A 14,090-nucleotide genomic window follows, 5' to 3' on the forward strand; every position below is an offset into this window, starting at 1 on the left:
ATCACACAGCGAGATGACGGGATGTTAGAAAATGTTAATACTTCTTGAGTAGTGGGAATGCATAGATGGTCGTTTATACTTCTCTGTATGCTCCCAATTTTTCCATAATAAAAGGATGTTTCGTCAGAAAAGAAACCCAAATAAACCTCGTTTCAAATCTAATGGATGTGTAGCTCTACACCAGACTAGGTAGGGATAAAAAGTGGGGACTATTCCTTGTGCTCCGTACCTCACGAGAACTGAAGCGAGAATGAAACGGAGTCAACGGCCATATACATTGGGATTGTAGTGGTTGTTCGGGGGAAGCTCTAAAAAGTTGAGGGCCTACAAGAATCAGTTTTCAGCCACTGCAATGACCAGTTAACCCTGCAGCGCTAGCCTGGCCTCAACGTGTGTGTGTTAGTCGCTCAGTTGTGTCCGACTTTTTGTGACCTCATGGACTGTGGCCCGATAGGCTCTTCTGTCCATGGAATTCTCCAGGCAAGAATGCTGGAGTGGGTAGCCATTCCCTTCTCTAGGGCATCTTCCCCACCCAGGTACTGAAGCCAGGTCTCCTGAATTGCAGGCAGGTTCTTAACTATCTAAGCCACCAAGGCCTCTTACCTACTTACTTATAACCTCATCTCTCACCTGTATATTTATAAATATATATATATATAAATTATATTTATATATCTCTGTATACTTAATTCTACTTCTGAGTTTTTTATCCTGTTTTTTCTTGGGCGGGGGGAGGGAGAGAGACATATTGCCTGCAAAACAAATTATTCAAGGTCATAAAACTCCACAGATTTAAAAGTTTAACAACCATGAAAAGCTGTTCCTAAACATATTCATTTGTCATCAACTAATAGACCACTCTCAGAAAATAACCATCAGGAGTCAAAGATTTAAAGAGAGGATTGTGGGTTTTAAAACAAAAACTTTAAAAACTGATAAAATTCATACCCCTATATGTCCTCTGATAGGTTTTTTCCAGGTGAAATTGGAAAAGAATGCCTTTATTGTTTTCAGGAGGGAACAGTTCTGGGCAGCTATGAAACAAAAGTAAGTTGAGAACTGTTGAGCTTTTTGCACGATGTAAAACTCGAGCCGTAATGGCTGCAATTTTCCACTAGATGGGGGTGTTGCTAAAAGTGATAGTCGCTTTGTGGCCCAACAGAGGTATTTGCCTACTTGGCCTTAGATATCATATACAATGATAGTGACGCCAAAAATACGATACCAAGTGTGACATGTTCTGAAATGCACAGCAGACTTGGAGACGTTGATGAAGTAGATTGTTACTTGATTTAAAGGAAAAAGTTCTCTTTATGGAAAGCAGGAACTTAAATATGTAGCGCTTTAATTATATGATTTGCAATTTTTATTATCTTGTCTAGAGGACATATGGTTATATAAATAACCATTATATGTGATTATTTGTAGTTTATGATACAGCCTTTTCTCTAGAGGTAGGATCTAGGGATCTGCCTTAAAAAAACCAAACCCTAAATGATTCAAAGTAGGTATCTGCCTACACTTTGAGAAACACTCCTCAGTATAATAATTCCTTTTTTTTTTTTTTTCAGTTGCAGCCCAGAGGATCTTTGTTGTGGTGTTAAGACTTAGGTGCCCCGTGGCATATGGGATCTTAATTCCCTGACCAGGGATCAAACTGCATCCCCTACACTGGAAGGTGGATTCTTAACCACTGAACCACCAGGGGTGATCCAGTACAATGATTCTTAATCTTTCATTTGAGTGAAGGATCCTTCTGAAAATCAATTAAACCTTTGGATCTTATCACATATCATATTAGATTTAATATCATAAAATTCATGGATTTTAAAGAACAACCGTTGTACCCACAATGAGAGGAGGTTAGCCCAAGGTAGGACTAGATAGATTCTTGCCAAACTTTAATTCTGCTATTCCACATGGACCTTGCATTAACTGTAGTACATTGCATGCAGTTCTTGAACATATCTTGAATTCACTCTTCTCTGTGTCACATACAATAATGCTGCTATCCTCACCTATAATACAAATCTTCTCCAACTTTCAAGGGTCCACTCGTGTAATTTTTTCAGGTCACTCTGGCAAAAAAGTGAGTATTCCCTTGGTTGTATCTTCTATCCAAAGAGCATTAGCATTACTCTCTTCTTTGTAATTATTTGTTTTCTGTTTTATTCCTCCACGAGACTAGATTAAACTCCTAGTAGGTAAGGACTATGTGTTATAGGTCTTCTGACTGTCACAGTGCTTACCATGATGTCCACACAGTTAAATATGTACTAATGATTTAATGTACATTTTGCACAATTACAATATTTTAAAAGTAAAAATAGAAAATCAAAATTCAAATATGCAAGTACATACGTCACTCCAAAATATCTTTAAAGAAGTCCTAGAATGATAAGAATTGTTAAAATTATTAAATTACTAAAAGCTAACTTAAGCCTACATAAAATTTTGATATTGTTACATTAATAACTGATCAAAGTTTACAAGAAAACTATATACTTCCCCAAATTTTCATTGTTCAGCCTTAAAAATGGTAAAAATGAGGGCTTGATAATTTCCCCCAAGAGCAAACATTTCTTTGATTAATTCTTAAGGGGAGTAAAGCTATTAAGTCTGTTCCCACCACTGTCCTCTCCCCAGATTACACATACATACACATATGTGCACACACACACGTGCACACACATACACACTAGCAGAATATTGTCTATGTGGTAGAGCCTGAGAAAAAACATTAATTCTCGCTTTCAGATATAATCTATATATCTATAGACTATATAAGCGGGGAGATACTGTTAAAATATTAATGAATATTGTAGAGATTTCTACCATATTTTGAGAAAATCACACATATGATGTACTAAGATGTGTATTTTGTTGGATGACTATGATGGTTGAACATTATTAAAATAAAACATAACTGTAGATGTCATTTTCTGGGTTACTTTCTTGAGGCACGTTTGGAATTTCTATTATCTCTGGTTCTTCTGCTTTGGGATTTTCCTTCATTTCTGTAAAACAAAAAAAAATATGAAAATAGGTTCAATGAACAGTATTGGGACAATTGGCTATCCATTTGGAGAAAAAAAAAACTACCTCACTCTGCACAGAAACAAATCTCAGATGAATTAAAGATTTCAATATTAAGATACAATAAATGTTATAGAAACAATAGAATATTTCTTTAATCTTAAGATTTTAAAAGCCTTTCTAAGCAGACCACAGACTAAAAGCCATAAAGAAAAAGATTGACGGGTTTGAATCATTAAAAACTAAAATCATGACAAATTTGAGTAACTAAAAACTAACATTAAAATTTTGGTCATATAGATGTCCAAACCTCTATAAACAAAGTTAAACTACAAACAACAAGAATAAAAATGTTTATGACTCAACTTATATGTAGGCAAAGATTTAATAACTATTATTTAAAGAGATTTTTAATCAAAAAGATAGATATCCTAAATATAAAATGGAGCAAATAGTCAAACAGGTGATTCTCAAAAGGAAAAACTTAAATTCATAATAATCTTAAAAGCAAGCCTGGTAGCATAGGTCATCAAAAAAAGTGGAAATTAAAACAATTAGGTTGGTTGGTCTTTAAAAACCTAGCAGACAGGCGCAGATTTTTAAAACATAATCATGTGCAGTGTTGGCAAGGGCGTGGGGACTAGGCACTTACACAAAGTCCTGGATTCTGTGAATTGCTACATTTGGGCTAGTCTGACTGAATGTATCCAGACTTTAAATCCTCGTACCCTTTGGCCCAGCAATTCAGTTTCTAGGAATTTATCCAAGGAAGTAATCAGATCAACTTAAGCTTCCAGTGCCTTAGTTTCCTTATCTATAAAATAGGGACATATTATTCATCCACTCGGGTTTCTAACATTGAATAAAGTAATTCACAAAAAATGTTTAATAGAGAGTTTGGCAGATAGAAAGTGGTATATAAATTTTAGTTAAACAACCGTTACTTCCCATGATGTTCATTGAACATTGTTATAACAGTAAAACTTGTCAATAACCTAGGTGTTCATCATTATAAGGACTGGTTGAATAAATTGCTGTATATATAACATAATACTGGACGACTGTTACAAAGATGTCATTAGGATGGCCACAATGTATATGGCATGTAAAAAAAACAGGTTATAAAATAGAATGTACTGTACCATTTCATTTGTTAAAACAAAAACTTAACATTGGGGATCAGAGATAGGAAGTGGTATCATAGGGCACTTTATAGTCACTTAGATATTGCTTTAATTTATTATAATGAACATTTATAACTATCATTATAGCAATTTTATAATCAGCAAAAAGGAAGACATTTCTACTTGTTTGGCAAGAAAAGAGAAAACAAGATAAGCATTAATTGCCAAAAAGCATAAAATAATTAGTTAATTGCCTGTCTTAACCTCACTGGGTTTAGAACAAAACCCTGAGAATCTGGTGCTGTGTTGATTAGAGGCGCGTCTCCAGCAGGGGACTCCTGTCAATACAGGTAGTGTTTCATATGTCTGCTTTTACTGTAATTTTAAAAAGGTATTTCCTCAAAACCTATATTGCTTGGAACCCAACTTAAGCCCAGGTTTTTGTTGCACTCATATTTTAGGAGAAAGAGAAAATAAGCTACCAAAGGAATTTCTTTAGAAAACAGTTCCCTGGGGATAGGCTGCTAGGCTCAGCCCATTTTCTACACTGAGAACAGGACTGAACAAGGAGAGCCAAGGCTCTCAGTTATGTCCCTGAGACAAGTAAAATTGAATAAAGGTCACATTGTTTTTAAAATACTGTGCTTTTCAGGGACAAATATTGAAATAGGTAAGCCTGTTAACTCCTATAACAAGGAGTTCCCTAGTATCAGGATCCTATTTTATGTCTTTGTATCTTTCTCAGTACCTTGAACCATGAATTTACTTGCCTTCAGTTTGCCATGAAATGTTATTTTTCTAGGAAAAAAAAGCCTTTATTCACCAAGATTTTGTGTTAATATAAATGTAATTGTCCAAAATATTTTGCACATAATTGACTCTACATAGGGTTCATTTTTCTTCACCTACTAAAGCTTCCCAAAATGCATAGTATATACAGGTACCCACTATATACACTTATGGTTTCAATTATTTTCTTTAAATTACATGGAAATATACCAAATATCAAGTGAATGATAAACATTTTTCACTTAAAACTGGACAAAGACATCAAAGATACCTGTTGAGATAACTGGGATAACCCAGGATTGTCACAGAAGGCTATAAATCAATGGTCCAAGGGAGAGACGCCTATTTGGTGCTCTGCTTATGAACAGGGAGCAGTTAAGAAATGGCAGTGTCACTAACTTGACCCCAGTAAGAAACCCATACCTTGAGGAAAAGTATAAACATCCTTAGCATCTTCCTGGTGTGCTTTAGAATCCTGGTCTTGGGGTCCACCTATTTCCTGGTATAGTTTGGGAAAGCATTCTTTAGGAACATCTTTGTCTTTATATGTCTTAGTAGAGAGGTCTTCAGGCCCAGGTGTTTCTTGGTAAATTTCAGGTGCATAGGCTTCAGGTCCTGGTGTTTCTTCGTATATTTCAAGTGAATATTCTTCAGACCCAGGTGTTTCTTGGTACATTTCTGGGGGATATTTATCAGGAACAGATGTTTCTTGGGTTGTTTTATGAGAGGGGTCTTTAGACATGGCAATTTCTCTATATATTTTATGAGAAAAGTGTTCAGGTTCAACTGTTTCCTGGTGTATTTCTGTAGCAAGCTCTTTAGGCACAGCCATTTCTTGCTGTGTGTTAGAAACAAAGCTTTCAGTCTCAACTATTCCTTGACCTGTTTCAGAATCGGGTTCCTCAGGCTCAGGTCTTTTCTGGTATGTTTCAAGAGTGGAGGCTTTGGGCATATCTGGTTTGGGGTGTGCTTCAAGAGAGCATTCCTCCAGGTCAGTTGTATCTTCAGATGTTTTCGAAGAAAGGACTTTGGCCGCAATGTCTTCTTGGCATGTTTTAGGAGAGACGTCTTCAGGCTGAGCCATATTACGGAACATTTTGAAAGGCTGGTCTTGAAATATAGCTATTTCTTGGCACATTTTAGGAGAGAGGTCTTCAGATTCAGCCATATCTTGGCATATTTCAGAAGGTTGGTTTTGTACTGCTGTTGCTTGGTACTCAGAAGAATTTTCCTGAAGGGTAACACTTTCTTGACCTACTTCAGAAAGATGTTTCGCAGGCGCAACTCTTTGTGGGGACACTGCCGGAAGGAGAACTTCGGTCACACTCCCAGGTGGCTCGATTTCTTTCTCTCCAGGTGCTGGCGCTTTCTCCATCATTTCCTTTTCTAATTGTGATGGAAGCTCTACCTTCATTTCTGTATTTTGTTGTCTCTTTCTGCCTCTTTCGCTTCTTTTCCCTGTTCTTTGCCGCTTGTGTTTTTTCTCTCTATGGGGAAATCAGAATTACTATCAAAAATAGGCCTCCAGAATTCAAATAAATGTTTGGCAGTAACTGACCCAGGACTCCCACTGCCTTGTGGCATGACTTTGAACAAGCCACTTAATCTCTCCAGGCCTCAATCTCCTTGTGTGTACAATGAAGAAGCAGTGCTAAATGTTCTCAATTGTCCGGAGAGGAAATGACCCTTAGGACTTTTTTGTCTTTGATGACTCGTTCAACAAGCACCTTCTTAGTGAGCGGGGTATGTGTGTGTGTGTGTGTGTGTGTGTGTGTGTGTTTGAGAGCGTATACTTAAACTTTGGTTATAGAAAATGTATCACTGATGTTATAAATGAACAGATTGACATTCTGTTTTACGTAATAGTTTCTTTGGGTTTAGCCTGTATGAATTCGTTTCTTTATGCCAGTGGGGAAAACTGGTATGATTGTGTTGCTAAATCTGCAACGCAGACCTGCTTCACATCTGTGAAGCCTGCAGGTGATGAGCCTGGCTTGCTCATTTAATACAGTGTCTTCTTGCCTGGAGAATCCCAGGGACGGGGGAGCCTGGTGGGCTGCCGTCTATGGGGTCACACAGAGTCGGACACGACTGAAGTGACTTAGCAGCAGCAGCAGCTTAAGTAAAATAGGCTAAGAGGCTGCAGTGTGAGTCGAATGAGATGTACTATAAGCCGGGTCCAAAGCTACAAAAACATGTTCTTGAGGTAAAGCAGCTTGGTGAAAAGGTGTGAGTGGTCATATTACACCTACTTTGAACTGATAGTTTAAGATCTAAAAGATGGAAAGATATGCATGAGAACTGCAGCCAATGACAAATTGTTAGGTATTGCAAATATAACCAAATACAGAAGGCTAATACAGATGGACTGTGGCGGGGGTGGGGGGGGGGGTGTGGGGGTGGGGGGGGGTGTGGGGGTGGGGGGGGGTGGTGTGGGGGTGGGGGGGTGGTGTGGGGGTGGGGGGGTGGTGTGGGGGTGGGGGGGGTACTATAAATAAGCATTTCATCACTTTCTAAACTTACTGAAACTCTCTGTTCCATGCTATCTGCCCCATAGAGCCTTCTCTAACAGGCCACAGGACTGAAATGCTCTCCATGCTTACCACTCCTATAGGATTTATTATGAGGATTATGCTTAATGGAGAAACCCAAATTCTTTTAGTAAACTGGACATTCTTTCAAGATGAATGAAACCAGTGTTTTTTACACCTCTGCAGTTCTCATAGTTCATGCACATTCAAAAAATGTATACCCTATTCTTCTTTTGTTGTGTCTGAAAAATTCCCATAATTAATTTTTTAAGACTGTCTCATCAAAACCAGTTTGAAGTCAATATTTTAAAGGTTTATATTTTAATAGTATAGTTTAAAAGAAATATTAAAAATAATATAGAAGGTAGAAATAATATGATGATACGAAGGTAAAAATGATAGCTCAGCATTTTGAAGCTTAAGTCCAAGTAACCAAGGTAACAAGATAAATTTTAAAGTCCTTATTAGCAAATTTTTAAAAGATGATGTATACATTTTTTTTAATTTGAGACGTTTTTAAAAACTGATGTACGTGAATTCTTCAGGAAACACTTATTATCCTAGAAATTAAATCCTAAATAATTTGTTATGTAGATCTCTATATGAGGGAGTCTGAGTAATACAATGTTTCATGTTCTTTCTGGTAGTTCCTCAAAAGATACAAATATATCTGTGTGGTCTAAAATTTAATCTGTACTCTTAATTATCAGCTATGTGATCATGGGCAAGTCAAACTCTCTATGCCTCAGTTTCTTCACAGGTAAAATGCAGTAAATAGTGTCTGCCCAGCCTCATGTAGTTGTTGTAAGAGCATGTAATAACTTACATGGATGAACTGTCCAAATAGAAATCTGTACTCATATTAATATAGAATGTACTATGTATATATATATATATAGTGCTTCCTCATGTCAGGCACTGTTTTAAGTAATTTACTTATTCTGTTATCTCATGTAATCTTCACATAAACTTACAAGGCAGATACTATTATAATCTCCATTTTGCAGATGAGAAAACTGAAGCACAGTTTTCTGAGTAACTTGCCCAAGGTGAAATGGCTGGGACATGAGGGAGCTAGTCTTCATATCAAGTCATCTGACTTCAGCCACCGGGCTCTTAACCATTACACTCTGTCCTTTCTCTCTGGAACTGAGGTTTCACTGTAATGAGAACAGCCCTCAGCAGTCTAGAAATGAGTCACAACAGCAAGGCCAGCCCACTACCAAGAGGCTCACCAAGGTTCCACCTACTCCAGTGATTTCTTCAGCTTTGGACCCCTCCCCCAACCCAATGAGTACAGAAACCCAATTCTAAGAGCATAGTGAAACCAGCCTCATCCATTTCTCGAGTCAGGGCTCAGCAACCAGCTCAAAGGGATTGATATATAAACCTAAAGACCAATTTTTAAATAAACTGTGAGAAAAGCAAAGTGACAATGCACTCTTTCTCTGTAGCAGGTACTTGCTGCTGCTGCTGCTGCTGCTGCGTCACTTCAGTCGTGTCCAACTCTGTGCAACCCCATAGATGGCAGCCCACCAGGCTCCCCCATCCCTGGGATTCTCCAGCCAAGAATACTGGAGTTGGTTGCCATTTCCTTCTCCAGTGCATGAAAGTGAAAAGTGAAAGTGAAGTCTCTCAGTTGTGTCCGACTCTTCACGACCCCATGGACTGCAGCCCACCAGGCTCCTCCATGCATGGGATTTTCCAGGCAAGAGTACTGGAGTGGGGTGCCATCGCCTTCTCCAGCAGGTACTTGAGAAGCCAATAATGACCAGAAAGTTGCTTGGTGAGTATGGAATTCAGGGAGCCAACTGGGTATTCTTCAACAGAGTCACCTGTCAGAGGACCTGAGTACAGAAGTTTCCGCTACAACATATATGCATTCCTGAAAAACCTCACTTTCTGCAAAATCATGCACTAAAAGTGACAGCGCTTATGGGAAGAAAAAAATTTAGTTGGGGCAAATGAGTCAAATCCTATGCAACTTTATAACACTAGGATAAACAATAGTTGGTACAGGGGAGATAACTGGGATAGTCCAGACAGGCAGCTTTTTCTGTGGGGAGGCTGTCTTGGGGATGGTAAAAAATGCACAAAAGCACCAGTGTGAATGCAGGCTTTCAGTGCTGAGATCATTCAAATGAGGATGATGCTCTGAGCCAGCAGGGCTGCCGCAGAGTTGAGCACAGGAGGAAGTGCAACCTGCTATATGAGGAGATCTCTGCAGAGCTAGTGATGTCCTTCTCTGTGGAAGGAGCCTGGATGCACGCTGAAAAGATTCCTATCTACACAGCAGCCAAGTTGAAGGCTTTTTCCTTTCCTGCTGAAGTTTTTAATTCTATTCCCACTATTTTGGCTTCTTTTGACTAGGAAAAATTACATATTAACACAACTTCCACGTTAAACTGACACCACTCTCCTATTTACCAATTATATGTGAGCTAACTGGTGTTATAGAAACACACCTTGTGGCAGAACAGACAATATTCCATCCACAGTGAGAATAGGAACTTAAAACACCTGCATTGTATGCTTTTTTAAAAGATGATGCTTAGAAAAATGTATACCTATGTTATTTTTGCCACCAAAGGACACATTTTTCCAAAAAAGAAGCAATGCATAGCTAAATCTTAATCAAAATTCTGTAAAGGGACTTCCCTGGTGATACTGGATAAAAATCCAACTGCCAATACAGGGGACATGGGCTCAATCCTTGGTCTGAAAAGATTCAATATACAGACGAGCAACTAAGCCTATGCACCACAACTGTTCAGCCCTTGCTTCAGAGGTCATGAGCCACAACTACTGAGCCCATATGTTGAAACTACTGAAGCCCGTGCACTTAGAGCCCGTGCTCTGTAACAAAAGATATCACCTCAATGTGAAGCCCGTGCAGCACAATGAAGAGAGGCCCCTGCAACTACGGAAAGCCCACATGCCGCAACGAAGACCTAGCACAACAACAACAAAAAAATTTTTTTTTTTTAAAGAAGAAGAGAACTTAGATCAGTGGCACTCAACTGGGAGCAATTTTACCTCCTCTTCCCCCACTCCATGAGGCATTTGACAATGTCTGCCGGCATTTTTGGTTGTCATAACTGGGGAGAGAAAGTTCTATGGGTTTCTACCAATACAGTATACTAACGCATATATATGGAATTTAGAAAGATGCTAACAATAACCCTGTGTACGAGACAGCAAAAGAGACACTGATGTATATAGATCAGTCTTGTGGACTCTGTGGGAGAGGGAGAGGGTGGGGAGATTTGGGAGAATGGCATTGAAACATGTGTAATATCATGTATGAGACGAGTCGCCAGTCCAGGTTTGATGCATGATGCTGGATGCTTGGGGCTGGTGCACTGGGACGGCCCAGAGGGAGGGTATGGGGAGGGAGGAGGGAGGAGGGTTCAGGATGGGGAGCACGGGTATACCTGTGGTGGATTCATTTCGATGTTGGGCAAAACTAATACAATATTGTAAAGTTTAAAAATAAAATAAAAAGAAAGTTCTATGGGTTTCTAGAGGCCAGTGATCCTACTACGCACAGCTTTAGTGACATCAGCGTTGAGAAACCCTGGCTTAGATGGATGTTGTACTGTGGCTCTTTGGGTTCCCCTTTTCTACCTCCAAGCAAGCAATACCTCTGCTTTCACAGTTATATTCTACACGGGGCCGTTAGATGCTGCCTACTGTATAGTCATGCTCATGTCTTCCCTCCCTGAGATTCCATACAGCTGACTTTGGACACAGGAACTCTCAGACTCTTCCATCACTCATTTATAGACATTACTTTGGTTTACTCCATGGAGAGTTAACTACACTCATTAAAGAAGAATTTTACTAATAGAAAGCTTAGAAACAAGCTTGGGGGTCTTCTCAATGGTGTCTCCTACTCCCAACAATGGTTATATTACTAAAGTGGTTGAACAGCAGGCCTCTCTACAATATACATAATTTGATCACCTGGTAAAAGAGAGCAGCAATAAGATTCTGTTCCCATCACTTTACTAGCTGTGTGACTTTAGGCAAGAGATTTAACCTTCAGAGACTTGGTTTCTTTCTTTTTTTTGTGGAGGCGGGGGGAGATGAATATGGATAACAGCTCCTGATTTGTGGGATTGATGGAAAGATAAACTAGAGTGTATAAAAGTTCTCAGCACCTCTTAACAAGTAACATATGCTAAGTAAATATCAGTCCCTTCTCCCTTGCAGTGATACTATACCGATATTGCCATTGTGAAGTTTGCTTTTCTTGTGCTTCAGCTTTTCTTTTTCTGAGTTGCTCTCTGTTTCTCAGACTCCAAGTTCCAATGACTTCTGTAGAATCAAAATGAAAGTTATGAGAGAGAGTGATGAATTGTGGCGTTAACAGCAAGGAGTCCTATAGCAAAATGATAGAATCCCCTTGAGTGTCCAAGTTTTTCTCCTACCCTTTTGAGGACAAGGACTATCTCTTATTTATCCTTGTGCCTCCTGAAGCATGCCTGGGAGCAAACATTCAGTCAACATTTTTTAAATGAAAAGATCAGTATTTGTACATAAATGTGCTATTAATTTCTTCAAAATAGTGTGCATATTGTACAAACATAAAAGTAAAGAAAAAACCAGCCATGTTCTGCCATCCTTAACATTATAACCTGTTTTCATTTCATTCCTCGTATTCATTCATCTGGTGTGATTTAGTCGCTAAGTCATGTCCGACTCTTGCGACCCCATGGACTATAGCCCGCCAGGCCCCTCTGTCCATGGGATTTTCCATGTATTCATCTAGCCCCTATATTAAAGTTGCAATGATTACATACCACAGTTTTACCATTTGTTAACCATCAGAAATAAATTCCATCATCTAGTCCTCATAATTGTAACTTTAGTGACTACATGATATTTAATCAAGTTGATGCATTCTCATTTATCCACTCATTCCCCTTATATTGAACATTTAGGTTGTTGCCAGTTTGTTTGGTTTTGTTTTTGTTGTTGTTGTTGTTTTTGCCACTGTAGATCAACTATAATAAGCAATTCACACACAGATTTTTTTTTTCTTTTGTATTTTTTTCCTTTGGATGATGTTTCTCCAAGTTCTTTGGAATATTAAAGTTACTATCAACAACAGTACTGCTGCCATCCAAGACTGTGAAAAGTTAATGGGTCTTTGATGTAGAACTTCTTAGAGCCAGTGGAATGATTTCAAATTTGCACTGGGACCTCCCAAAGCGAACATACCTCATGGACCATGACATCTTTTGATTTTAGAACAGCAGTCCTTAATGGTGAACTTGGATGGGGGAAAATTATACCTTTATTTTTACCAATCTAAATGCCCATTTCCTTATGACTTTGTCACAAAAAGAAATTATGGATTTTTTTTCCATATCACATTACAGTTATTAAGATACCTTAGAATATCATTTATTTGAGATGAAATATTTGATTTGATACAGTGGTAATGAGATCCATCACTGGATCTTATTATTTAATGCACCTGTAAATAAGCACATATATTATTATATCAGTTTTTTATTTTGATACTTTTCTTAATATAATTGCTTCCTTTGTAATCATATGTAATTAACTTTATGTATTTAAAAAATTTAGTCTAAGAAGGTGTCTAGAGTTTCATCAGAAAGCCAAAGGGATCCGTGGTATACAAAATGTTTAAATCACTGTCTCAAGGCCTAGGGTTCTGCAAAAGCAGCCAAAATGCTGCTTTAGGATATATCCAAAGACTAAGATTAGTCAGTCAGCAGAATAAACACTCTTATAGTTCTTGCTACTTATTGCCAGATACCTTTCCAAAAGTTACACTATATTTGTGCTACATATATGGCTGTACTTGCTTTACCACACCATCCATCATTGGGTATTTTCATGATCATATATATATATAATTATTTATTATTTCCTTGTGTTTCTCCTGCTTACTAGAATCTTAGTGCTAGAAGTCAGCTCAGAAAGTTATATAGCCCCTATTCTTCCTTTCTAATACATGAATGTACCCACCCAATGATGCCCCTTTTTTGCCAGACCCATACAAAGAGGAAAATAATCATAGCCCAATCCTTCCCAACAGCCACTGTCTCTTAAGGTTTCTTTCATTACCTGGAACATGGGTCTCTTCTTGATGATGATCAGGTGTCTGATGGAGCTTTGAGAGAGACTGGTCTTTTCCCAAATCCATCTTGCTGCAGTATCTTCCTGCTTTTGGTCTGACTTCCACAAGAAGCCTTTTTAAAAATGTCAAAAGTAACTAACAGTTAAAAAAACACACACATAGACAAGTTCACTTGTCACTTGACTTCCCGCCTTAAAGTTTTATCTAGTTGGACCACAGCTGTTGGCTACTTCTACTTTCTTTATCACCCTGCACAGGTGTGAGCAGGGTCATGGCTGATGCTATGTCCTTGTCCGTCAGCACAGTGGCTAGTTATGCAGGCAGCCCCGCAGCCACAGGCTAGTATATCCCAGCCTCTGGTATGGCAGCCATTTGTCTCTGCATGCTCAGAAGTGCTCGAGTCTGATGTTCCTTTTCACACACAGAGGTGGCATAGCATAGGAAGGACATGAAGTTAGCACTTAACCAGCTCAATATCCTTGGACAAATCACTTC

At 38.5% G+C, this 14,090-nt stretch overlaps 1 protein-coding gene across 1 annotated transcript; it reads right to left on the reverse strand.

The window, feature by feature from the left end:
- Positions 1–1,884: 1,884 nt before the first annotated feature.
- HEMGN (hemogen) lies at positions 1,885–13,864 on the reverse strand. Its single transcript, XM_027549725.1, has 4 exons — positions 13,583–13,864; positions 11,707–11,800; positions 5,373–6,436; positions 1,885–3,017 (listed from the first exon to the last, which is right to left on the reverse strand). The coding sequence occupies exons 1-4, from the start codon at positions 13,659–13,661 to the stop codon at positions 2,911–2,913; spliced, it is 1,344 nt and encodes a 447-aa protein (XP_027405526.1). The 5' UTR covers positions 13,662–13,864; the 3' UTR covers positions 1,885–2,910.
- Between the last annotated feature and the right edge of the window lie 226 nt (positions 13,865–14,090).

The sequence above is a fragment of the Bos indicus x Bos taurus genome, chromosome 8 (assembly GCF_003369695.1).
Source record: "Bos indicus x Bos taurus breed Angus x Brahman F1 hybrid chromosome 8, Bos_hybrid_MaternalHap_v2.0, whole genome shotgun sequence".
Classification (NCBI taxonomy): domain Eukaryota; kingdom Metazoa; phylum Chordata; class Mammalia; order Artiodactyla; family Bovidae; genus Bos; species Bos indicus x Bos taurus.

Coding starts and splice junctions, on each gene's coding strand:
- HEMGN (XM_027549725.1), bottom strand. CDS start 13,661: ATGGATTTGGGAAAAGACCAGTCTCTCTCAAAGCTCCATCAGACACCT. Junction 11,801..13,582: donor AGAAGAGACCCATGTTCCAG/GTAATGAAAGAA, acceptor TTGATTCTACAG/AAGTCATTGGAACTTGGAGT. Junction 6,437..11,706: donor ACTTCACAATGGCAATATCG/GTATAGTATCAC, acceptor ATTTCCCCATAG/AGAGAAAAAACACAAGCGGC.